The sequence below is a fragment of the Paroedura picta genome, chromosome 9 (genome assembly GCF_049243985.1).
Source record: "Paroedura picta isolate Pp20150507F chromosome 9, Ppicta_v3.0, whole genome shotgun sequence".
Classification (NCBI taxonomy): Eukaryota; Metazoa; Chordata; class Lepidosauria; order Squamata; family Gekkonidae; genus Paroedura; species Paroedura picta.
The window spans coordinates 60,554,706-60,581,479 of record NC_135377.1 but is presented as its reverse complement, the minus strand read 5'-3'; the positions used below and the strand labels follow the sequence as shown (position 1 = coordinate 60,581,479).

Here is a 26,774-nt window from a genome sequence, read left to right as displayed (position 1 = left end):
GCAATTACTGATTAAACGAAGCGTGCTCGTGAGACAGGGTGCCACCATTTAATGCCCCCTGCTGTAGATGAGTGCAAGATAAACTCGATGTAAAATCCGGCCTTTTTGAATTTAAGGGACCGGGGGCCACTTTTGACAGAAAGGAGGCTGAGTAGAGTGTGGAGCTGGCCCAGCGCTGCCGGTTTGGTTGGATTGCAAACAAAAAAATGAGGTAGTATATAATCAGAAGCAGAGCTGGCTTTAAATGGCCATGGTAGGCACCTGGAATAACTTTTGGAGTGAGAAGAGCTGTGTAGTGGCAGATGTACCAGAGAGATCCAGGATTTGGGAGCAGGTTGCCGTTCAGCTTCTCATCAGCAGTACTTTTAAGACTGTCTATCTCTACTTTTTTACCATTGAGAAACCCCTGAAACGTTCTTCAGCCTTTGAGAAACCCCAGAAGCGGTGTGATCATGCAGAATATGGTTGGGAAGCTCTTTGAAAACATCACATTTTCTAACGGTGCCATGCAGTCTGTTTGAAAGGCTTCCAAGGGAAAAAAATTTCCTCTTACTCTCTTTTAGGTGTGAGTTTCCTGACTGATAGCTGTCCACAAGGCAGTGTTATCTTCTTTCTGTGCTCCTGTTGCTTGGAGAAAATACAACTCGGTGCATACATAGACCTAGCATTCTTTTTTGTCAGTCATGTCCGCTGATATGACAAAAGTGGCTAATTATAATTCTGTACGAGTCACTGTATGGGGGAAATGTCTTCAGTAAGATACGAGGAGCTACTGGAAGGTATTTCATCTGCTGATAGGCAGCGGGCTTTAAGACTAACTGTACTATTAAGACAAAGTGGAATATTAGGACACTTTGAACATTTGCATCTAATTATGCAGTATTATGTTAATAGAAACACTGGGAAAAGACACCGCACAAAGGTGGAGACACCTACTGAACTTGAAAGTAAATGAAGGAGGCAGGCAGAGAATTGCCTGTGTGTGTCCAGGTGGTAAATTTTGAAAAAGGTGCTTTGAAGTACTAAAATGTAAGAAGTCTTGGAAATGAAAAATGTTAATATTAGGCATAACTAAGTATGAGTTAAACTTTGACTCAGTGACAATGCTGTATGGGATGTTAACATGCTAAAATGTCAAAGTTCCATACAAATATCTCTTAGAATATAATGGGTATGTGCTTTGTCATTGCACAAGAATGGAAGAAGTCAGAACTCCCCATCTAACTGCTGGCAGAGTTCAGGAAATAATCCTGGAGTTTGCTTCCAGGATTTTTGCAAAAAGACAATAACTGACTGCAGGCTACACATCCAGCAGAGAAACCTTCAGATCACAAGCACAACATAAACTAGCACACAGCAGAGAGAGAAAAACAACAAAAGCTGGCTGAGCTACAAGAAAAAAAACATTCAATAAAGTCTTTTAACACTAGAGAATGCACCATAGCTCCCGCTTGGGAACAAGTGGATTAAACTACTCTTTCGATAATATTGACAGTAATTAATAGACTTTTATCAGGCTGCCATTTATCCTATATTGACTATGACTAGAATTAGAAACACTGGGCCCCTATAATTACCCACAAATTGCTGCAATGGGTCAGAACTCAGAGAGGGAGGCAAAAGAATTGCCTCTTTATGGAGAAACTGTGGTCAGTAATGTTGGGGAAAGAATTCCACCAAAGTGGGGAAAACCAAATAAATACAGAGTGATAGTATTGATATTTTTATATTTAACTTTAACAAATCATAGCAATAATGTGAACAAGCAAACTGTCGAAGGAGAGGATGGGTATTTATTTTGTAAAATGAACATGCCTTTCTAAAAGATGTGTATTATCTGGGGAATTTGTATAGCTTACAGCTCTGTGAATATAATTAATGATCATAAGATTGATGATGGAGATACAAAATTAAATGTTCTTTGGCCCTATTCACATTGCCTGCGTTTCTTCTGTATTAAATCAAACTCCCACTATTACAGAGTACAAACCAGTGCCAAATAGCAGTTGTTTATCTGCTACAGTAAAACAAAACATAAAGAGCAAAGCAGGAGAATGGCAATTCTTTAAAAACCAAGGTGGTTTAAGATTGAAACATAAGCTTTCGTAGAAAACAGAGCTTTAGTTCATCAGATGCTGAAGTAACACAACTCTCCTGGTTTTCTCAAGTCTATAGTCCCAGCCTTCTCAGTATGATGACCGACCAGCCCAAATTTACTTGGTATGGTGACTCATCCAGGTCTGGCCCAAAGAATTTTGGCATCCTTTGTAAACTGTGATCTTGTGACCCAGCTAGTCCAGCGCTCCCATTTTCAACAGTGGCTAACCAGATGTTCCTGAGAAACCAGCAAACATCTTACAAAGGACACAGCAGGCCCCCAAATGAACTTCTAGCAAGTGGCTTACCGAGACTTTGAACAGAGATTAGGTTCTGGCCTTTAACTACCCTTTCTTTCTCCACGACTCCCTCTAATCTCCCTAAGATGTTAAGAAATTCACTCTACTAACCATCAAGGCACATCCAACGTCATCATCATATACATGCAGTGAAGAAGAAATACCAACTATTGTGTGACATACTATTTCCAGGGTTAGATCTTAGTTTCCAAAAGACAAGAGGAAACAATGGGAAGGACAGGGGCAGCCATGGCAGGAAGATGGCTTGCAACCCATTTTCAGAAGCTCTGCTTTGAGACTCTTGGGTCCCAAATCACAAGTGGGGAAACATTGATCTGTAGTGCTGTAACACTGCTACTCCTCTGAAACTATAAAGCTGAAAGCTTCCTCATTGCTGGGGGAAAAGCAGCTATGTAAAAGGAGCCAAAGATTTTAGTTTCATATCTTTGTCATCAATCTGATCATCTTGCATTAAAATAACATTTCACGTATCCTTGTACTATTTAAATCCCCAGATGAAGTGTATTTCCTTGACCTATGCTAACTAAGACAGTCTGTTGTGGTGTGTAAATAATGTTTGATACACACACACACACACACACACTTCTCTCTTATTTATAACTGATCCACGGGTTCAGCTGAATGATTTTGAGGGCTGGAGGGAGGTTTGTCGAAAGGACACTTGCGAAACTTGTATGCATGGAGGAAATGAGAAATATTCATGAAATCCTTAGCTGCTATGGAGTCATTATTTTGTGGGAAGATAGTTTGCCCTTTCTTCTGCCCTTCATGAAGAGTTTCCAAAACAAGAATGGTCAGGAATGCTAGAAGGCCTTGATTAAATTCCTTATCATAGCTAGTGATGGTGTCTCTGGGGAAAGAGCCCCTCCCCAGTGTAAGATAACTTTCATAGTCATCCTGGAATTTTAACCCAGAGCTCTGTTGTGGAAAATGTATTTTAAAAATATATTTGATAAAGTAGCATCTTCAGTCATTTTTAAAGGAGAGAGAAAGCAATCCATGTTTAAAATAAAATCCAGGAAAAACTATTGTAGTCTGGTTTTGGAGAGTATTATTTCTAGTGAGACTTTACTGAATTTATAAAGCAATGTGGTTTCTCTGTCCAATTCTATTTTTTGCTTTAAAACACAATTTATTATTGATGTTGATGATGATGACAAGAGGGGCTCTCAGAGCAGTCTTGTTGTTGCTGTTTTCTGCCCGATTTGGACTGTGTATTGAAAAGCAGCGAACTGTGCATTGCATCTGTATTCAGAGAAAGGAAGAGTATCAAAATCAGATTGGGAGGGGGGGGGGAGAAAACAAACCAACTGTGTGCATGATTTGGTTGTATATGGTGGTTTCTAGGGCAACCATCGCTCGCCGATAGAAAACATATTTTGCATGTACAATTTATCCAATTTCATCCTCTGGCTTTTCCAGTTAAAGGATCAAATATAGCAGGACAGAGAAGAGTTTATGCTATTTTCAGCCAATGTTATGCTAGATGTCCTAGTGCTGCAGGGCCGGTTTCGCCATGTAGCATGTGCTACGGGCCCCACACTGTGCCTCTCCCCCCCTCCTCCCCATGGACCAGGGCTGTAGCCTCTCTCCTCCCTCCTTTATCCACTTTAAAGACACTTAGAGTAAAAACCCTTTCCACTGTGGGGTGGCCCTTCCGCCCCAAGACTGGCAGTTCCGACTGCAATTGTATTCTGCTTGGGCCCCATGAATCCTTAAACGGGCTCTGGTGCTACAGGCCCCATGAATCTGTAAACCACTCTTGCAATGGTGAACTTATGATGTATGTGAAATTTGGAGAAATAACAGCTCAGAACATCATAGGCTTTGGAAGGCCATTTAGTAACAGCTGCATAATCACCCTCACTGAATAATCAACACAGTTCACAAGAACATACCTTTAATTTTAGATTTCACTGGAGCTCAGCTTGCAGGGATACAATGCTCTTTAATGTAGAGTCCCTGATTCCAGTGTTTATGGTGGTTATTGAGAAAAACTTTGAATGCTATTATGGAATAAACAGGCACTTCTGTGTGCTGGAGGGCCCGTGGATCTCATTCAAGTTGAATAAACATCTGGAATGTGCAGAGGCCCAAGGATCTTTTCCTTCACATTCGAGAGCTAAGCCCTGGTACTAGATGTTTACCAGCTGCAGCTAACTAAATCTTGCTTTGCCATATCTCTTGGTGTTCATGGGCTGCCATCCTTATCCAAAACACATTCAGCAAAGTTCGAAACAAGTTCCAAGTGCAAAAGATACAGGATCACAGTCTCGTTCAGTTTATATATGTAACTCCTATTTAAGGTAGGAACAGCAATCTTAATACCAGTCATCAGTTGCGATACTAATAACCAAGTGTTTTCATATTAAAAGGTGTACCAGTCCTGGTAGCAGAGAGGAAGATAAATCCTTAGCCAAAACAGGGCACTGCTTATGCACATCTGGTCTAAGGGGGGAATGGGCAGACATCAGTAAAGTATTCAGAAGACAGAAATACAAATGAGGATCAAAAATTTGTTCTGCCAATAAAATAACAAAATATGTAGAATGAAATGTGAGGTGGAGGGAGGAAAGGTTAATGTTGATTCAGAAACTAGATTGTCAACAAGGCACCGGAGGGGGGAGCAGATGTGATTTGCAAGAAGATGGAGAAATGCCAGACTTTCTCAACCTCGATATCATGAAACCCTGGGGTTTCTTGATAGCTCTGGAAGCGTTTCGCAAACGAGTGGGAATTAATTAATTTTATATATATATATTACAGTTGTTAAACTTTATCAGGTGATGTGACCATATATGGTCATGTTGACCCACACTCCCTCCTCAAAATGACCAATGATGGGCCTGGAGGGGGTGGGAAGGGGAGGGGCCCCAGGCGGGCGTGTACACAGCTATGTTTACGAACCATATTTTGTGTGATCACGCCACTTCTGGGGTTTCTTGAAGCCTGAAGAATGTTTCAGGGGTTTCTCAATGGTAAAAAAGTCGAGAAAGGCTGCAACTAGGGTGCTGTCTTTATGGATGAGAAAACTCCCAGTCATCTTGACACAGGGTGCATTAGTTGATTGGGTAGAGAGGGAGCACAGGGATAAATGTGTTGGTCTTGCCACTTGCCTCTCTATGTGATTGTTGACTTGTGAACACAGTGCCTCTGTACTGAGGCGGTGTCAACAATATGTCTTCCTGTGATCAGGGATGTTACTTTCTGAACATTGCTGATTAAGGGGACTGTATATTTTGTCTATGCGAAAGCTGATAAAGGAGGAGAAGGGGCCGCTCTGCCTTTTCTGTCAGCATCCAAAGTGGTCAGGTAGAGAGGGCTATAGAAAATAAGGGCTGTGCCCTTGACTACTTAGAAATCTCCCTGTAATAAAACAACAGGTAAAATGAAAATATTTAAGGGTATTACATATATTAACATATATGCGGATGTAATAACTAGAATTTCCCTATTTAAATTTCCCAATTTAGGCCAACACATGAAAAAATATGTGATCCATCAAGAGTACTTCTGGGACAGGCCTTTATCCATTGGAAAGAACTTCTCTGGACAGTTGGCCTGCCTTGATTATAGCACAGTGCAAAATATATACGCAGAATGGCAAAACTGCATGTTGCTTAAGAATAATGAACTTCTGTATTCTTATGGCTATTCATAAACATAGCAAATTCTTCAACTAGTCTATAAGTGAATCATTGGAGTTTAGAATCCATGTAGGATTAAGGGCAGAATGTATTGCTGGGCAAGTAGAAGGAGGGATAATAATCAGGATGGGTAGGAGAGTTGTGTACAGAAGTGGGATGTGTAATGCTGGTGTAATCCATAGAGCTTTATAGGGTTAACATCCTCAAAAGGGATAAGTACATCCGTAAACTCAAATCAATGTATTACCTCTTTGTTATGGCTTTTGACTTTTATGTCTTTGGTTATATTGAAGTAATAAAATGTATTGATTTTAGTGAAAAACATTTTCATGCTCCCTATCACAACAGGGATGAAGTTGTTAAATTTCATTGTGAATAGCAAATGTAAGTATGCAATCTGTTTGTTACTCCAGCAGTCAAAGCTCTACAAATTGCTTCCCTGGAAACACTTGTTCTACTCGATATTGTTATGTTATAGTAGGGCACTTTCAGAGTGTTGAAAAGTAGGAGCTAATAAAGTTGATCTAAAGTTGGGTAGCTCATAAAACGGAAAGTAGTTTGTCCTTTGCAACTCTCATTCAAAATTTCTACTTGATTTTAGTAGTTTTTGGATTGCACCTACATTTTAATTTGTGCTGCTTTATGACATACCCACAAGCACTATGTCTCTATTTTTCATTCCTATTTTAGCTGCATTTGTTCCGGTTGTTTCTAAACTATGTGTGGATAGTTCTTTTAATGTATCCCATACAAGAAAAGCACCCTAGTACTTATATCCATTGAATACAGCATAAGGCAGGCCTGAGGGTCAGAACCAGCCTGTACAGTGCTGGCCTGCAAGCAACTGGTGAGAGGGAAAGAAGGCAGGAAACTGCTCAGGAGTATGTGGGGGTGTGGGAGACACATACAGTGAGGTGTGTGTGTTGACACTGTTGAGGGTGTGGGGAGGGATTGGCAGCAAAGACAGAAAGAAGAGACGTGGTGTTGTTTCCACCTCCTCTGTAGTTTAGTGAGGATTCGTGAAACCACTACATGGTGGGGGAGAGCCAAGTGGCCAGTGCTGCCATTACTGCACAAATTTGTTTCTTGTTTTTTTTCAAATGGCGACCATGAGGGAGGTTAGCAAGAGCCAGGTGCACAGAGCAGCAGTTTGCTAACAAAGGGATGGGTGGGTGGAGGACCAGTGCTTGAGAGCTTGTTTCTGAAACATCCCGGGGGCACTGTTTGTCCTGCTGCCAGCAACTGGACTGTCCTATGCATCCGCTATTGAGGGGAAAGATGTCCCAGCCTTGGAAGTGAATGAAGGAACTAAAAGAAAATGGGGTGCCACTGTTGCTGCCACATGTCTGAGCAGCCATGAAGCTGGGAGGCAGAGTGGGTATAGGTGCCAGTGGGGGGATCGTGACTCCCCCCCCCCCGTTCCCAGCCCAAGAGGGAAAATGGGTCATGGGAGGACACTTCTTCAAATACATGTTTTTTCAGTGTGCGTGCCCATGAAAGCATCTACCTTGAATGAAACTTTGTTGGTCTTAGAGATGCCACTGGATTAGAATTTTGTTTTGTCTACAGTTACAATTGTGAACATTCCATGACGTTAGAGTTCATTTTATTAATCAGCCATAGGATCGATCAAGATTTAAAACGAGAACCCGCAAGACAAAGAAAATGTAAATAATGCCAAAGACATTTCTTACATAATAATGTAAAATTACCCATAAATGAAAAAAAAACATACAATATAAAAGGTCCTAATAGTTAAAGTCTTATGTTTAGCCACTCAGTTTGGATGGTATTTTCCTGGTGGCAATGGCAAACAATGCAACTCTGTGAGTGACATAAGCATCATTAACTGACAGTTTTAAAAAAATCAAATTTTCAGTTTTGGAAAGACCTGAGGTGGTGGGGAGTATCATTTCGATAAACTCACCTCTTGGTTCATTACAGAAGGGGCGGGCTATTATATAACGAGTAAGCTCTTCAGCCACTTCCCTATTGCATACACATGCATTCAGGCATAGGGAGATGCAAGAACCAGCCACGGTCTATTGCTGTGGGTAAAGACTGAATGAGTAAATGCCTTCCTATGTGCTAAGGATGGCAAGCTCTCCAAATAAGGGGATCTATGATGGGGCCTCTTGAAATATTTTAACAGAGGGGCAGCTCTGGAATGGGCAATTATGTCACCCTCTAATAGTGCTCCCATCTGATAGATCCATTTCTGGAGCTCCTTCACCAAATGACACTAAAGGAGGCCCACCAATGGTTGACGCCGTTCTGCTTAGTACAACATAGGCTTACAGATGAGAATAAAGTGTACAGTTATGATTTGGGGTTCAAATTTGGGGAGCTCTTTAAACATAATTTCTGCCAGTGAGAAATCCAAAGCACACAAGTGAAGATGCATATGCACAAATAGATATGGACAGCCTGTTCTATTTAAAGCAAGTTGGAAAGCCAAGGTTTTACAGAGAGTAAAAAGTGCAATAATTAATATTAGAGTCATTACTGCCCAGATGCTTTTCAGAGGCTGAGATATATTTAGACTCTTCTAGAAAGACTTCTTCACATAAAAAAAAAAAATCCTTGTGAGCTTGTGTCCCAAGAGGGGTTTGAAGTTTCGTTGTGTGATTTAAAGCCGCCTGGCTGCATTCTGATGCTGGCATCAATAAAACATGTGATTGTGCATGCAGGTCCCAGCTCACTGTAGTATGCTGTCTGATACTTCCCAAGTAACCTTCCAAATACTCTTGAGAGTATCTAAGAACATTCTTATGACTTTAATCCTCTGTGTCGTGTGAGTTTTTAAACCTTTAAAATTAGTAAGAGTTAAAATTCCATAGAATTGTGTGTCCTTTTCAGAATACTAGTCATGAAGGTATTTTTCCCCCAGCAAAACAATTTTTTGTTCTTGCTCTTTGGCCTGATTCAGCCTCATGATACATCTTTCAGCATTCACATGATCTGCTTGTTATGCAGCAGCAGTGTTATGTGTTTTGCTTATATATGAAACTACTTAAAGCTATATGAGCATGGGCAGTTTTTCCTTTGGAGAAGGAAAAGCAGTAGAATTCAGAAAATCCTGTTTGGAATAATCTTGGACACCTTTACTGATTGTCATTGTCTAGGCAGAGGTAGTCAAACTGCGTCCCTCCAGATGTCCATGGACTACAATTCCCATGAGCTCCTGCCTGCTGGCAGGGGCTCATGGGAATTGTAGTCCATGGACATCTGGAGGGACTCAGTTTGACTACCCCTGCGTAATGTAGAAAATCTTACTTCATGAGGCTAAGGATATTCTGGAATACTGTTAGGACAGAAAAGAGCGGTGGGAGAGTAAGGGTAGTAATTTCCTTGGATTGGGTGCCTCCCTGTTACCTTCAGACGCTTGATGACTCGCTTGATGACTTCATTATACGTCAGAAGTCTTTTACTGCATTTGATGTTACAGATCAAAGAACCAGTGCAGATGTGGCATTGCCAATGTCTTGGTTACAGTTAAGCTAGATCAAGAGAAGTATCATGTGTTCTTTAAAGCCTCGTGGCAGGAGTTTGCTCATCTTTCTCCCACCATGGTTAAAATTGACATTAGCAATGAGTTGGATTATGGTTAATGCTAAGTGGGGTGAACCAGCTTTTCTTCTTGTGGTTTTAAACCCAGGTTTAAAGACTATAGAGTCCTGAAATGACTTCTCATCTAGGATTCCCACATAAGTCTGGTGTTCTTCATCAGACCATCAACCAACTGGGAAATCTGTTCTTGATGATTAGTTTGCCACAGCTGCTGTGTGTCGTAGGGAAATATTACTACTTGGCTTAGAAGGAGAATAGGCATTTTTGCCTTTTTTAGTCTGTTCACAAAATCTTAACGCTGTTGAACATCATGCTAGAAAGCTGATCACTGGAGATTTGATTATTTTGTGTGAGATTGTATGATTAACTAGGAAAAATATGTGATGAAATGTTAACTATAAAATGCCAAATTTTAAGACTGGTTACTACCATTAATATGGGTCTACGTAAATGGTTCCCAAATTCTTTCGAGCCGCCCCCTTGGATCCCAGGCCACATCTCTAGTCCCCCCCCCCCCATGCATACAAACACACACCTCCTTTTTAGTATTACGTGCCTCTGTAATTCGCCTGCAACTTCCGCAGTTCACCTTCTCACCACGTCAAGGAATACAGTAGCACTTTAAGGGAGTTTCTCCATTTGCGTAAATTCAAAACTCACTATATTAGATAAAGCTAAATTTTTATTGTTGTGCAGCGGTCATATTTTAGTCTGCAACACACACACACACACAAACACACACAAGTTCTTTGTAAAAGTCATTTATAAAGGCCATTTTGGGTTTTCATTGAGGAGAAAGACAGCTGGGGAAAGAGAGAACCAATGGAAAATCCCATGGCCAGAAACAAGTGGAAGGCTTTTCCAGCCTTCCAAAGGTGGAGACATTTGGGGAATGGTTGCCAACCCTGGTTAATAAATTTCTGGAGATCTGCAGTGGAGCCTGGGAATGACAAAATTTGAGGGAGGGGGAAGGAGCTCAACAGGAGTATGATCACATCCAGCCCACTTTCTGAAGATGTTGTGGTCAGCACCCAGATAGGAGTCAAGGGTTTGCTATTACCTGGGGGGAGGGTACCACCCACTTTGAAGGTGATACAAACAATGGTTCCTTTGACATCTAGAAGCTGGCAGATATAAATGACTTTAAGTAATCCAAAAAAAAATCTTAGAGTAAGGAAGAAAATAGATTATTACAAAGATACGCAGTTTTTACCATAATCCAGTATAAATGCATCAAGCCCACTATACAACAGATTTGTTTTGAGCTGGCAATGAGATTGGATGTAAATGATAGAACTGTCTGGGAACTGTTCTAATCAGAGTAGTTTATGCAACTTTGAGACATTGGAATAATCGTATGGAGATTCCATGATGAATTGAAAATATTTTGGTTAAATCACTCTACAATCTATTTTTCTATCACTATCCCTGCAGGACCATTCTTCCTATTTGAAATTAATTAAAATAATTTAGGTTTGTGGTAGAACAAACCCATTTAACTGGAGTCTGTTGTTGCAGTGCCCCTGCTAAGTATGCAAATCCAAATTTTGACATAAAGCAGTAGAAACAGTAATATGAACTGCATGCTTCTTTTCCTTCCTCTTGGTTATTTGAAGGACTTGTTGGCCCTTGTATTTCCTGTTCACAGGTTCCCACTGCTGGTGAGAAATGGAAATGTCCAGTAGATGAAAGTCTCAGCTTTAGATGCATGTGATTCCAGGTCTATATAACTTCAGTTGTGCTGCTGTCATATGTCTGATGAGACATTTGTCGCATTTCTGATATACACACTACTTTTTCATTCATGTCCAAACCAGGCTCAAGGGGAACTTATGATTCTGCACTGGAGGAAAAGCCAGGTATAGCCAGATTTATGTCAGTCATGAATCACTACCCTCACTCAGTCCATGCATTTTTGAAAATGTTAAAAACAAGGTTACAGGTGCACTTACAAGGGAAAGTTTCCAAAGCAAAATAAACAGCCCATCAGAAGTCAGTCTGGAGAGCTGGATGGTGATGACATTTCTTTTTTATTTTCAATTAAATGATTTTAAAAAATAATTAAAAGAGAAATAAGAAATTTCAAGCGGTGCTGTTGGCTGCCTTTTTATATTTGAAATGATCTTATCATAGTCCTGTGTAGAAATGTGAAGACCCATAAAGTATGTGTTGCTTCCTTATTGCAATTTATCAATGTTTTTAATTTTTAATATGTGTGGGGTTTTTTGTAATACGTTCTTTCTAGCTCAATCTTTAGGTTCCTAACTTGTCTTGTATCCCTTTTTGGTTTTGTTTATAATGAAGACAATTTACAACATTAAATACAGGAATTATTACTGATAATAGACCAATTAAACATAATTTATATATGTATGACATGTTATATATATACCATTTCTGGACAAGTGGTAATATTTATTTTACAATGTGTATATTGATAATGCACCATTGAAGTGTTAAATGTTTTCGGTACTATAGAGCAGTGGACCCCAACCTTTTTCAGGCCGGGGACCGGAGGGGAGAGGCAGGCATGCACAAACATGCAGTTACGGCAGCTCCATGCCTGCGTGTTTGCGCCCACTGGCGCCCATGCAACCCCCCCCCCCACAGCACGGCTGTCGCTGCACTGGGGCCCAGGAGCGATCAGTCACCAAATCGGCTGATCGCTCACAGCGCAGTGAGCACCGCGCCGTGGTGGGGGAGGGAGGCACGCCCACTGGCGTGCCGGCACCCGCGCCTCCCCCCCCTGCCGCAGCCCAGTACCAAGGGCTCCACGGCCTAGTACCAGTCCACGGCCCAGGTGTTGGGGAAAACTGCAGAGTACAGTTCAGTATCCAGATACCATCACAACAGGACTACCAGAGTGTGTGAGACCATTTTCATTGGTTTAGAATACTGACCTGAATATACTGAATACATTATCATGACTCTCAGAAGCTGAGCTGGGTTGGCCCTGGCTAGTATTTGGATGGGAAACCTGAGGAACATGAGGGTCACGATGCATGCAGTGGCAAAACCATCCCTGAACGTCTCTTGCCTGGAAAACCCCATGGGGCCGCGATAAATCAGCTATAACCCACTGACACTTTCCACCACCAGAATACAAAAAGTTTGAAGTATTTGGTTTTTAGTTTTCCTACCTTTCAGATGGCAAAAACTAAGTTACATGCACTGAACCATCATAATACAGCAATTATATAGGATTTGATACATTTGCAGTTTTACTAGTAGAAAGCTAAGGTAAACGTCACAAATATGCTAAATAGTACAATTTAAAATTCTAAAACATGGTACGTTTTATTTTTATATATACTGTGTGCTGCATGTGACTTTGTGAAAGAAGCAATATCGATTTATTAGGTTTGGTAAGAAAATTGTGTATATTTCATCCATGTCAGCCAATAAATCCAGTTGAGGTTGGGAAATTGTCAGTGTGATGATGTGATATTATACATTTCTTTTACAAGAAGTGAGGGGCAAAAAGTACATGAATGCAGTTGATCCACACCACCTAATTAGACACACGTTTTTAAAAACTGGGGCTGGGAACACTCTTTGACACTTATTACCACACGCATTTTTCAAAGAGGACTAATGCTTACTCAGTGGTAATGACTGTTAAGGAAGGATGTATCTTGAATGCATAAATCTTATAAACACTTACCAAGGAATAAGAACTATTTCATTCACTGGAGTGTGGTTATGTGTTTGATTGCATAAGACTGTGATACGATTCTAATGAAGTTTTGTTTTAGATGCACATCTCTAGAACTTAATGCTGTGAGAATGAAACAAAAAAAGTACTTCAGGGCATGCAGCTGTGTGTAGTTTAGTTTAAGGCAAACTTTCATTGTTTCCTTTTTTGTTTTGCAGGTGCTAACATCATGCCGAGCCTTTATGTTAACTTCCCGCATTCCTACAAAAGTAAGGCAAAGCTGTTTCTATATACTTCCTTTATTTAAAGCCAACATTCACGATGGTGGTAATGATTTTGGAAAGAGGGAGGAAAGAACCGAAAGTGGTTAATTTTTGTAAGAAGTATTTAGCATTCACTCTTCTGTTGAATTTTAAGGGATGGCATACTTATCCAAGAGAATTCCACTGAATATTCCAGCTCATTGGGGGGTTTTGAGTGAAGTGTTCCACCAAAAACACATTCTGAAAGTTTACTGAGCTCCATTGAGTTGCATATCATGTCAGGAGGACATACTAAGGCTTTAAAGGTAAAGGTAAAAGTATCCCCTGTGCAAGCACCGAGTCATGTCTGACCCTTGGGGTGACGCCCTCTAGCATTTTCATGGCAGACTCAATATGGGGTGGTTTGCCAGTGCCTTCCCCAGTCATTACCATTTTACCCCCCAGCAAGCTGGGTACTCATTTTACCGACCTCGGAAGGATGGAAGGCTGAGTCAACCTTGAGCCGGCTGCTGGGATTGAACTCCCAGCCTCATGGGCAAAGCTTTCAGACGGCTGCCTTACCACTCTGCGCCACAAGAGGCGCCACTAAGGCTTTACCAGCTGCTAATTACATCAGCACACCTGCTAATTTTACCTTCTCAGGGCAGATGACTACTTCCCCTTCTTCTTTCCCTCAGATGATTGTCAGTACAAAAGTCTGATTTGCAGTTCAGTAGGCCTGGCACTAGGGTTGCTAGCTCCAGGCTGGGAAATACCTGGATGTTTTCTTTTTTTTTTTTGGGGGGGGGGGGTTGAGCCTGAAGAGGGTAGAGTTTGGAGTGGGAATTCAGTGGAGTATAATGCTATCGAATCCACCTTCCAAAGTGGCCATTTTCTCCAGATGAACTGATCTCTATCACCTGAGATCAGTTGTAATAGTGGGAGAACTCCGGCCACCAACTGGAGATTTGCAACCCTACCTAGCACCAAAGGCCTCTGGTTTAGTCCACGAATTTCACCATAGAATTCACAGGGATATACATATCCTATTCCCATCATTGTGATTCATTTTACTGGCCAGTTCCCAAAATTGCTGCCAAGTTCCAAGTTTTTCCACAATTCTTGGACAATGTTGCTTTATCTCCTCTCTAAAGGATTGTTGGGAGGTACATTATGGAACAGTATGTCTTGTATCTCTGGAGGCCACAGTTGCATCTTGTAACTTGTTCCATAGAATATTTTGACCATGGGAGACAATTGCCTTGACAAAGAAAAGATTCTGTTCAGTGAACAAATGAATTTGTATCTGGAGGTAATTGTTCATCCCACATAGCTTGTGAATAACACGGTGTTGGCAGGCTTCTCTGTTTTAGGGATGGCAGTCTCTAGGTGGGACCCGGGATCCCTTGGAATTATAGCTCATTGCTGTACTAAAGAGGTCAGTTCCCCTGCAGAAAATGGCTGCTTTGGAGGGTGGACTCCACAGCAGTATATTCCACTGAGGTCCCTCCCTGCTCCTAATCCTGCCCAATCCTGCCCACCCCCAAAGTCTCCAGGTATTTCCGAACCTAAAGCTGGCAACCCTACTATTTTTTGAAACATATTCAGAAACACTAATAAAATAAGATGGACAGGATTGGTGAACACTGGATTTTTCATCTCCTTTACGATAGTATATGATGATGTGATGTATGTAGAATATTTAAAGCCATTGTGTTACCAAAACTAGAATCATGATGAATGTGCTATACTGGGAAATGTAAGAATTTCCCTTGGGGAGTGATTGATACTGGAAAAGTATGCTGTACACTAGTGGGAGAAAAGAGCTATGTCCAGATGAAATAGCAAATTGTATGTTGTAGTCATTAAACTTAGAAGTTCTCATGCTTCTGCCCTCTCGCTTCCTTCGCATATGACTCATGAATAAAGGATTCCAGAGTTCACATCAAATCACGGCTTGTTGTTTTGTCTGAATAGAATCAAATTACAGATTATGGTGTATTTCCATGTCTGTATATTAAGATTAAACAATGTTTTGGAACCCTGGTTTGTAGCAAGAGAAATAGCAAACTGTGGTTTGTTATAAATGCTTTCCATTACTGAGCAGTAGGAAAAGGGGAACATTAAATACAAGACTTTCAACAATTTATGGAGCGTGAATTTCATAGTGGCTTAATCTTTGTTTCATTTGCTTTTACTTCTTTTACAACTATTGTGATACAAGTCAAAACTTGTTATTTATTCTGTTTCAATTACAGCTAGAACTAACTTTCAGCTACTTGGAAATCCAAGGGGTAACAAGCAATAAACCAGGCCAGGTGTGTATTTTAGTTGTCAGATAATTTAATGTTGCAGTGGCCTTACCTAGCAGAGTCAAAATACTTTAATTAGACCGGTGCTTTTTCAAAAATTGAATATAAATAATTAAATGGAAGAGTTACTGAAGAAATACATAGTAACAATGTTTGCATTTATAAGATACAGTCAAGGCTAATCACAGTGCAACATTTTTCTTCCTTGCACAAATGAAATTTTGCTTAATATAGCTTGTGAATGTAAAATCGTACTCCCCAATACAAATGTTTCAGAAGGAGGAGACAGAAATGTTTGCAGAAAAGTTTCCAAAAATTTTAGTCTTTTTTAAATTTTCTTTATCTGATTTTATACTGCTCTCCCAGTGAACCGGCGTAGGATGGTGTACAATATCATATATAATATACAGTAATCTAAATATTAAAATATATATTAGTTAAAAACAATTAAACCAAATAGTGGCATTCAGTTTAAAATATTAGGGTCAATAGTAGTCCAATTTCTAGAACTGCCCATGGTCTCCCCCAAGTCAGATTGCAGGCTAACTGTCCTGCAGTGGATGGTGGTTAGAGGAGAAGTGGATAGGTGGGACCTAATAGTTATTAGTGTATCACTGGGCCCAACCAAAAACCGGCTGATGAGCACCAACTTGCAAGCCCTGTGGAACTGTTCTAGCTCCAAGAGGGTCCGGATGTGTTCTGGGATTTCATTCTGGTTGAGGCCAGATGTATCTCCTTGGGGCCAGGGACCACCAGCTGGTTAGTATTAGCAGAGTGAAGAGCTCTTCAAGTATAAATAGAAAGGCAGTCTCTCAGATACAGAGGACCCCGACTGCAAATGACCTCATAGGTGAGAACCAAGACCTTATACTTGATCCAGAATTCAACTGGAAGCCAGTGCAGCTTCTGGAACACTGGCCAAATACCTGCTCTTCAGGGTGTTCTCATGTTCTTACAATTCTAGGTTATATTTTTTTTTCTTATGTATTCTTCTATGGAGAACATCATATGGAACATGATGTTGATCAGTAGAGTTGGGACATGATGTTAGTCAGATTTAAGGTGTTGGTATTAACCTTAAAGGCTATATGCAGTCTGGTTCAGTTTATCTAAGGGACTGCCTATCTGAGTATGTCCCCCAATGGGCTTTACACTAGACCACCACCAACAGGCTGGTGATCCCCAGGCCCAAAGAAGTGCATCAGGTCTCAACCAGAGCTGGAGCCTTTTTAGCCTTGGCCCCAACTTGGTGGAATGAGCTCCCAAATGAGATCAGGACCCTGTCAAAACTCCAGCGGTTCCACAGGGCCTGTAAAATGGAGCTCTTCTGCCAAGCCTTTGGTTGAGGCCAGTGCAACCACTGCATGCTATAGCATAGCAAATTTTGATGGACCTCCCCCTACACATTCCCCCTACCTCTCCATCGTAACACCCATCAATTGCCCCTGGGTCAGCTGGATGCATCTTCACTCATGTCCAATGAAGTTGAAAGCCTGTTTGTTTTAGTTTGCTGGATGTTACTATTTTAACAGTAATTGTTTTTATTGTTTCATTGTTACTTGTATTGTATTTTTTAACAATGCTGTTAGTTGCCCTGGGACACAAGTGAGGAGTGGGATATAAATTTAATAATAAATTAAATATAAAAAGGAAAGCCATGAGACATGTCTCTTTGGAAGCCAAATCTTTGTCTTTCAGTTGATCTTGGTTTGGTGCAGCAGCAAATTGAGAGGCAAACTCTGATACAAAACTGATCTGCTAAATGATTAATGCATGCTGGCCTCTTCATGTATATCAGTTGAGGCTTACAGCTCAGGGGAAACTTAGAGGAATTTTTTTGATCAAAGTGTTTCCACTCTTGCAGACCTAGCTGTTGTCATTCATTAATGAAGTGTCTCCAGAGGAAAAGTTGTTAATTAGTGAATACTTCTATAGGGTCATAAAGTCAAGCTGTGTCGTTTGAATCTTGTGCAGTTTGGCTGCTCATATTTTTTTAATGAATCATGTACACCCAGAAGACATGTAATGCTAGTGGCCCTCTACCGGTATTAGCAATGCTCCTTCTGGTTCATTGTTATTATACATGTAGAGGTGGGAGCAGCTGAAAGAATTAATTGTACCTTTTTCTGGTTGAAGGAGGAAGCTGCTCAGATACGCTCTCTAATTTAGTGTCTCCCCTCCCCTTCCTGAGCTGTTTTCCGAAAATGGACAGGTACCGTGATTTGATAGGAGAGTTTACACAGAAATAATTGCATCTAATGACATCCAACTTGAGAAAATGCCAGGTCTTGTGATCTCTGTACGTCTGTATCTCCGAGGAAATAGAGAATGTGCAAAGATATTCAAATTAGAAAGTAGGGGGGCTTCTGTTGCTCCTTCAGCATCTGTGGAGTCCTGTCATTTGGAGGAGTTGCATGAGTCCTTGATATACCAGATGATTGGCTGATAATAGCCAAGTATTAGGGTTGCCAGGTCCCTTCGGGCAATCAGCAGGGGGTGGGGAGGGGACTTACTAGAAGAGTTGTTTTTTAAACCCCACTTTTACTACCTGGAGGAGTCTCAAAGCGGCTTACAGTCACCTTCCCTTCCTCTCCCCACAACAGAAGCCCTGTGAGTTAGGTGGGGCAGAGAGAGTTCTGAGAACTGTCCAGATTAGAGGCCTCCCCTCTTAACAACTACACTGTGTTGGCAGCAGGGAGGCCCATTCAACTATTGCAGTGTGTGTACATCTCTGCCCATATGACCCAAAAGTGATGCTATCCCTTCTGGGATGCCATGGTGATGCTCTGTTATTTGGGAAAAAATCTATGGTAAATTTGGCTTCTACCACAGAGTTTGGGGGTCAGATACCAGAGTGTTGCCCTTGACATTCCAGAAGTGATAGCATCATTTCCGGGTCATGTGGGCAGTTACAGAGACCATTTGCTACAAATGGGAGGATTTCCCTTCTTTTCCACCTCCATCGTCCAGCTGATCGACTGTGGAGGGTTGGGGCCTGGCACTGGGACATCCTTGCCTCCACCAGTGGATCTGCAACCATACCAAGTATACATTGACAAGAGAGGGCTTAGTGGGCAAGCTAATTTCTTGCAATATAGGAAAGCAGATTTTTATCTGGGATATTTCTTTAAGCATTGCTAGGTGTTCCTTATGCTACTGTTTACTGAGACTATTCAGAGACAACAAATGTTGAAAGGACTTAACTAAGATACTTGATCATTGTCTTACTTTTATATACAGCTGATTGTAGAAACTGAAAAATGTAACATTTCTATGAAGTTGGCCTCCTCTGATGATATCCATGAAGTACTGGCACACATTGGAACATGCCTTAGGAGGATATTCCCTGGTCTTTCTCCAGTGTAGGTACTCGTTACTGGGAAAACTGTAGCATATGTTGAATATTTGCTTACGAAGACTGTGTGTGTTGGCTGTGCTATTCTTATACCTCTTCTTTATTTGTAGAAGAAATGTAGGAGAGTATTAGTTTATCCAGTTTACCAAGGCAATGGGAACCAAAGAGTAGATTCCATCACATACATATTTCTTGGCTTGGTTCACAGCAATTTTGTCAGAGTGATTATTATGTCATCACCATATACCTGATCCTAGGGACCAGAACTCAGAGTTCAGATTAATTTTCAGAATTTCAGATTAATTAGTCTATTCATTCTGATCATTTTGGCTTGGTTCTGAATATGCCCAACCATTGCCACATCGAACAAAGTAGAGTAGTTTAAACAGTGGTTGATGAGATTAATTTTTGTTTAAAAGAACAAACTGTTATGTCCCCAATTATCCATTGTATTTAGTGATATATATTAGATGCTCTTGTTTGTTGGTTCAGGTTTCAGGAATATGTAACAGGCCCATGAGTTCGATCTCCTCTTCACTTTCCCCTGTGTTCCTGATGCTTTCTTCTTCCTGGCTTAACGTGTTGTTTGCAACAGGAAAAAATCAACTAATGGCAGACAAAAATCTTCTTGTTATGTTCAGCCTTACTTAACTGCTATGTGATGAAGTCAGTGGAAAATAAGTGGAAACAAATTAGTTAGGAAATGTGTACGGTGGGCAGCCAATACCTAGCAGCATCTTCCCTGTCCATCCAAAAAAATATAGTCAGGCAAGTATTGTCTGTAATAACATTAGGGTCAATATATTTGTCAACTATTTAGGAATAGTTATACAATTCTCAGAGGCAGGTTCTACCATATGTATAAAGGTAAAGGTATCCCCTGTGCAAGCACCGAGTCATATCTGACCCTTGGGGTGACGCCCTCTAGCTTTTTCATGACAGACTCAATACGGGGTGGTTTGCCAGTGCCTTCCCCAGTCATTACCATTTTACCCACCAGCAAGCTGGGTACTCATTTTACCGACCTCGGAAGGATGGAAAGCTGAGTCAACCTGGAGCCGGCTGCTGAGATCAAACTCCCAGCCTCATGGTCAGAGCTTCAGGCAGCATGTTGGCTGCTTTACCACCCTGCGCCATAAGAGGCTCGTACCATGCAGAGGAACAGATATGAACATACTGGAAAATAATGAATATAGTAAACAGTTCTTGTATTTCTCTCATTTTCAGTTTTGTTGTCGTTATACAGATGACTTCATCAATAATCATCTAGTTCATACAGCATTCCTGGGGACATCCGAGGCATATCTCTTGGACAAAAACTTGAACATTCAAGCTCACCTTTAGAGTTAACAGAAAGATATTAAACAGCCCCTTTGTCTCAAGGAATCATGGCTTTAAGTTTTATGATGTTGTAAGACATCCAGGGATTGGCTAACAGAAATGGAGATACAGAAAGCATAATTTCTGCTTTAGGTCAATTTACATACCCCCCCAAAGCTTTCTGGCCATGGAGGACAGGTGCAGGCCTGAGCTGCAGCCAGAAGGAGGGGGGGGAGGCAAGGACTTTTGTCTCACTCCACCCCTGCGATTAGGGCTGAAGTGGAGGCTCTGTGTGGGATGGCAAAGATAATATTATGTTCTATCTTTAGGTACCTAGTAACAAAACAGTAAATTGTACACATGCTTTTCCAACATGCATTTTCTTCTTGCATCCAGGAGAATAATGAAAAAAATTATTATGGATCCCCCCGAAAGATTGGCTAATCTGCAGACACTTTGGGACAGCCAAAGCGTGGCAGAGCTAGGGCCCTGTGGTAAGTATGTGCCTTTTCAAATTGAACCGTATAATTTCTAGAATTGCCTGTACAGAGAAGCTTGTTCTATTTCTGGTAGAGGGTTGGCTTTAGTAAAAGGTGTAGTTTGCATGGATTACTGTTGTAACTGGAGTGAGAAGTTACTATTTTTATGCTCTGTTCTTCCCTGCTGTGCATTATAAGCAAAGTGCTTGAGGCTCGGCATGTTTCATTTTGTATCAGCAGCATAGCAAGAGAAAGGCTTAACTTTTATCATGCTTTTTTGTCTCTAGGAGGTTTTTCTCAAATGTATGCTTGTGTTTGTGACTGGCTGGGGTTTCCATACAGGGAAGAAGTCCAGTGGGTAAGTACCAGACTCTTATTTGACAGCATTCACTTTCAGTTAGTTATATACTTCACAAAATTAATAGCCTAAAAAACATACATGTTAAAATGACGTCTTACAAAACCATTAAAAACAACAAAAGCACATTATTAATAGAATTAATACCGGAGATAGAAATAGACTTACAGAAGCATAAATGGAATGGTTCACACCTGGGCAAAAAGCAAGGATGTACAAAGACTGAGGAACAACGATCGTTGGTCAGACCCATTCCTCATCACTTTACCTTTCTGGTAATTTGCAATATCAAGAGTGACGTTACTGTGAATGATTCTTTATCCAAATAGGATGTTGATACAATTTATCTGACTCAAGATACCAGGGAACTGAATTTGCAAGATTTCAGCCATCTTGATCACAGGTAATGTCCAATGAATAAGTTTATTTTCTAAACTGCTTTAGCTTTGAATAAGATGTTATACATGTGTCACTAACTGGCCAGGTGTATATCCTGTACCTGTAACATTATCACAACCCCCCCCCCCCCCAAAAAAAAACCCATTCAATATCTATTCAGAAAACTTTCTGCCACCGGGTAGGAAAATTGCTACTCTTTCTCAATACAAATGTAAGTTTCTTGTTGAAGATTTGTAAGAGTGCTGCATGGTTGTGAGAAAACGTTCACAGTATTCAGGGTGCACCTCCAGGCTGCTGTAAGTGGTCTAAGCATGTCTGTCTACTCATCCACCAAGACGGCGGAGACCAAGTGAGATATATTGTCTCCGCTTTTGTAAAGAATGCTGTGTGTCAGAAGCTCTATGGCAAAGAACATGTTACATTGTGGGAATGGTCTCACTAACTGTGCAGAAACACTGTCTTTGTGACAGGGAGATGATCTTTCAAAGAACAAAGTTCATGTGGGATTCAGTACAGCATAGGTGACAGCTGTGAAGGCATTATGGAGTGAGCATGTCTGTATTTGTCACACAGCTGAAAGTGAATCTGTTTTGTGCTGAGCTGGAAAAAGAAGACTCACAATCCTTAACTTGTGTCAGCAGTATCCAGCCTAATCCCTTCAAGCAGAAAGGATCTGTGAATGACCCCCTGCCCTCACCGGGCTTGCGGAGGGGGCCTGGGCTTCCTACTCCCTCCCCGGGCCGTCTGACCCCCCCCCCCCCCCGGCCGCGCCAGCTTACCTTCTGGCCCCGGTGTTCAGCACGCTACGCCGGGGCAGCCCAGCATGCCCTGCCCCTGTGCATACACGGGGAACGGCGGGGCATCCTGGCCCGCTGCAACGGGAGGGTGGCAGCACGCAGTAGCTGCCACCGTGCATAAGAGGCCCCTCACAACCCAAGCCAATCCAGGGAGCAAAGCCATTCCCCAGATCAGCTGGTTGTCAAGTTGTTTGAACTGTCTTTCCACAGCCCAACAACAGCTGAACCTTCCAAGAGACTTCTCTCAGCGGGTTCAGCTGTTTGGCAGGCTCCAAGGCATTTAAACGGACACCTAGGTCCCTTTAAATGCCTTGGAGTGCAAATAGATTCAGCTGTACTTGAATCATCCAAACCCGAATCCCTATACTGATACTGGGTTTCAGGCCGAATCAGAATTATGCCAGTTTTTTTCTTCAGTGTGTATCCTTAGGCCTGACATCTCTATGTATCCACGCTTATGTTCCTTGTTACCTTCTAGATGTCTACATGTATGTGCACCTATAGGTAGAGAGTATATTAGCAGTAAATTAATAAACATGCCCCTTCGTTTTATCTGCCTGCTTACTCAAGAATAGCATTGCCGCCAGAGATCCAAAGCACTGTCTGTGGGCCCACAAAACCCACGTCCTTGTATTTCATGCTATGCAGCAACTCTTTTAAGACTGAACGGACATTCCAAACTACATTTTGAAAGGGTGGTTTAAGACCCTTAAAAAAGATCAGAGCAGAGCCCTGTGTCTGGGTAATATAAATGTGAGCAAGCTAAGGGTTGCGTTTTCAGCCCTGAGATTTCAGTCAATGCCTTCTTCTATTCTGATTGGGAGATATGCTCAAATTCCTCTTTTACAACGTCTGTGTATCTGTGGGAACCCAGTAGTTGAAGATCTGCCACACTATCTACTGGAATGTCCACTTTATACAGATCCAAGGAGGACATTTCTAAATAAAATCATTCCAGGGGCATTTTCTTCAGCTCATGATAAATTAAGGTATTTTCTTTCTGATACGGACCTAGTTGTGACACAAAGGATTGCCACCTTTGCTTCGGCCACAAGAAAGCTTCGAGCTGGCCTTGTGGCAAATACTGTGGGCTAATGAGCCGAATGCATGGGTTAAGCGTAAATTTTATTCTGGTTAAGTGATAACCGTGAGAGATCTGTGTTTGTTTTCAAAATTTTTATTTTTATCTGATCTTGCGATGGCCTATGGCCGAGTGCAGGGGTAGTCAACCTGTGGTCCTCCAGATGTTCATGGACTACAATTCCCATGAGCCCCTGGCCTAGTGCAATAAAGCTTGACTACTACTTGACTACATTTTGAAATGGCGTTGGAAGTTTACTGTCCAGAGAGGGGGAATGACAATCCCCATATGCTGTTGGGAACTCCTTTTAAATTCAAGGCATATTGTTAGATTATTTTCCTCTGTCATGTATACACTCATTTTTATGTTAAGCCACTACAAAATTAATCTTTATTGATGATACTAGAAGGTGAAGTACCAATGAAGAAATGCACTTTGTACCAGAATTGTTTAGGTTTTTCAGTAACTATACTTTAAAAATGGATATAAGTATCTATTATCTTGTACATTGTGGAAGGCAGTTATCATTTGAACTCAATGCTATGGGATCTCTTTATGGGATGTTGCTCTGCTTCGCATACAAACGTTCATTGCCATATCTCTATTAGTATCTGTTTAATGAATAAAATGATTTGGGGGGAGGGGGAAAGCATTTTAAATTAAGAGGCTGGAATTAAAGAAGAGAAAGCCATTCCGGGATTTGACACACAAAATCCCCCGTACAATTAGGAGGAAGCCTGCATGTGGAGAATGATAGTAACTTTTTTAGTCTCTCTTCTTCCTGGGTCACTCTGGAGGACTAGAGATATTGCCTGGATTCATTCAGTCATAAGATTATGTTAAATATTATCTGGCTGGCTAAAAGCCTCAGCTCAGTTATGAATAGGAATGATTATGTGGATTAAATATGAAGCAAACTGATTTTTAAAAAGGTAAATTGTAATTTCATGAGCTAAAACCACTTCCTAGACTGGTACTCATATGACATCTACAGTGGGATGGATCCAGTGAAAATGTTTGTGGAAGGAATTGGCCAATGGAATTATTTTCTGCCTTCTCTGTATGGGGAAGGGGGGGAGAGAGAAAAATCCTTGGGGTAGTAGAGTTGCCAATCTCCAGGTGAGGCCTGGAGATTTTCCACTACTATGGTTGCTGTCTAGATCAGGGGTAGTCAACCTGTAGTCCCCCAGATGTTCATGGACTACAATTCCCATGAACCTCTGCCAGCGTTTGCTGGCAGGGGCTCGTGGGAATTGTAGTCCATGAAGATCTGGAGGACCACAGGTTGACTACCCCTGGTCTAGATGACAGAGATCAGTTCCCTTGGAGAAGATGGCCACTTGGGTTGGTAGACTCTGTGGTATTGTGCCCTGCTGAGGTTCCTCCTTTTCCAAATCCACCCAGGCTCCACCCTCATAATCTCTGGGTATCTCCCCCCCCCCGAGCTGTCAACCATAGTTATTAGTGGTCAGGAGACCCTCATGAGCATAATGGGGACAGTTATAAAGGTGTGTCTCCAGAGGAGACACTCCAGTTTCCGTAGGAGAAAGTAGGATGGGAAGAAAAATGAAATCCCCTTCCCCCCCCCCTCTTACAGTGCTGATAGCATAAGCACTTTTGAAGGTTAGTTCCCCTGATGTTACCTCTGACTATGAGTCTGGTGCACCCAAGACTTGACACGTGTCCAGCATGCCATGTAGTCTGGCCCTCAGACCAATGCTCTTTGAAAACTTCACAGAAGAGTTAGAACAGATCTTTTTCTCCCCTTGCAGCACTGAACAAACAAGCATTTTTTTAGGTGAGTTCTCCCTAGGCACGCACAAAATCTAAAAAATTCAGACTGTTTCAGTTTTGGCCTGAATCAACCAGAGTGCCCTTCCCTGGCTCAGATTCAGCCTCAATTCAGCTGAATCTGGAATGATTAAAATCAATGAGAAATTATCCCTTTCCATCTATTCTGTGGTATTGGGCAGGAGCCTTTCCTCAAAAGAATGGCTAAGGATTGGATCATGGGATACAATTCTGTGGGCACCCAATGAGGGTGCCCCATCCAACTTCCATCCAACTTCCATTGTTTCCAGTGGTGAGGGAGGAAAGATTTTTTGTTCTTGTCTTGCCTTTGGAACCAATGGAGGTTGGATGGGGGCACCCTCTTTGAGTGCCCGTAGAATTGGATCCCCTGGTCCGTTCTTTTTGAAATTGGGGTGGTTCTTTTGAGGAGAGGCTCCCATAGCTGCACCCCAAATTTGGTGTCTCTATCTCAAACCCCCACCCTCCCAGATCACAAAATAGACAGAAAAGGGAAATTTTGGTCCTTTTAAACTGCCAGATCTCTGCATGGCTGAATCAAGCCCGAATTGCAGTTCAGTGATTCGGCTAACGCTGATTCGGGCAGTTTAACTTCAGGGGAAGGTTGATTTGGACTAAATTTGTCTAAAAAGTGTCTGAACCAACATTTTGGAGTATCCAAATTGAATTGCACATGCCTCGTTTTTCCCACATGCATCTGACTGCATGTCTGGTTGCACACCCATTATCCAACAAGTTTGGGGCATAGTTATGCCTTGAAAAATTAGATTAAAATTGTTTTCATTGTCTTTACCACCTTTTCATCAGAGAACTACAAATTACAGTGCTCTCAATTTGTAGCTGTTAAACATCTCATGAGCTTCAGTTCAAAATGGCAAAGCATGTGCCCAATATTCATGGATTTCTCTTTTATGCAAAGTAATTGCTTCATAAAATGTGATAATGCTTTTTTTGTAGGGATTTAATACCAATAGTTGCTGCCCTAGAATATAATCAGTGGTTTACAAAGCTTTCCTCCAAGGATCTGAAATTAGTAAGTATAACTTTATTGAATCTGGTGATTTTTTGGATTACAGCAGTTTTTAACAAAAGGGATGTACGACCATAAATTCCTGGGATTCACTCTGCTTCAGTATCGCATCTGGTGTGTTTTTAGTGAAGTAAAATGGGCAGCTGTTGAATGATCATTTTATATTTGGCTGCCTCGCGTAGTTTCAGATCCTGGAAAACATCCCTTCTGAGAAAGAAGTGAATGCCATAAAAAGACAGCAGCAAACATTCACTCCTATATTAAAGTAATTAAATGTTGCTGGCTTTCTGTTGTTAGCCAGCA

The 26,774-nt window shown here is 41.4% G+C and overlaps 1 protein-coding gene across 2 annotated transcripts in view; it reads left to right on the top strand.

Moving 5' to 3' along the window:
• CARMIL1 (capping protein regulator and myosin 1 linker 1) overlaps positions 1 to 26,774 on the top strand; it is a 164,777-nt gene that overhangs the window by 69,336 nt on the left and 68,667 nt on the right. For both annotated transcript variants that reach the window (XM_077352987.1, XM_077352986.1), the window contains exons 3-9: positions 13,508 to 13,558; positions 15,790 to 15,849; positions 19,084 to 19,205; positions 20,915 to 21,012; positions 21,285 to 21,355; positions 21,685 to 21,758; positions 26,399 to 26,474. In XM_077352987.1, coding sequence (XP_077209102.1) covers positions 13,508 to 13,558; positions 15,790 to 15,849; positions 19,084 to 19,205; positions 20,915 to 21,012; positions 21,285 to 21,355; positions 21,685 to 21,758; positions 26,399 to 26,474 — 552 coding nt within the window. The remainder of the gene's footprint in view (positions 1 to 13,507; positions 13,559 to 15,789; positions 15,850 to 19,083; positions 19,206 to 20,914; positions 21,013 to 21,284; positions 21,356 to 21,684; positions 21,759 to 26,398; positions 26,475 to 26,774) is intronic.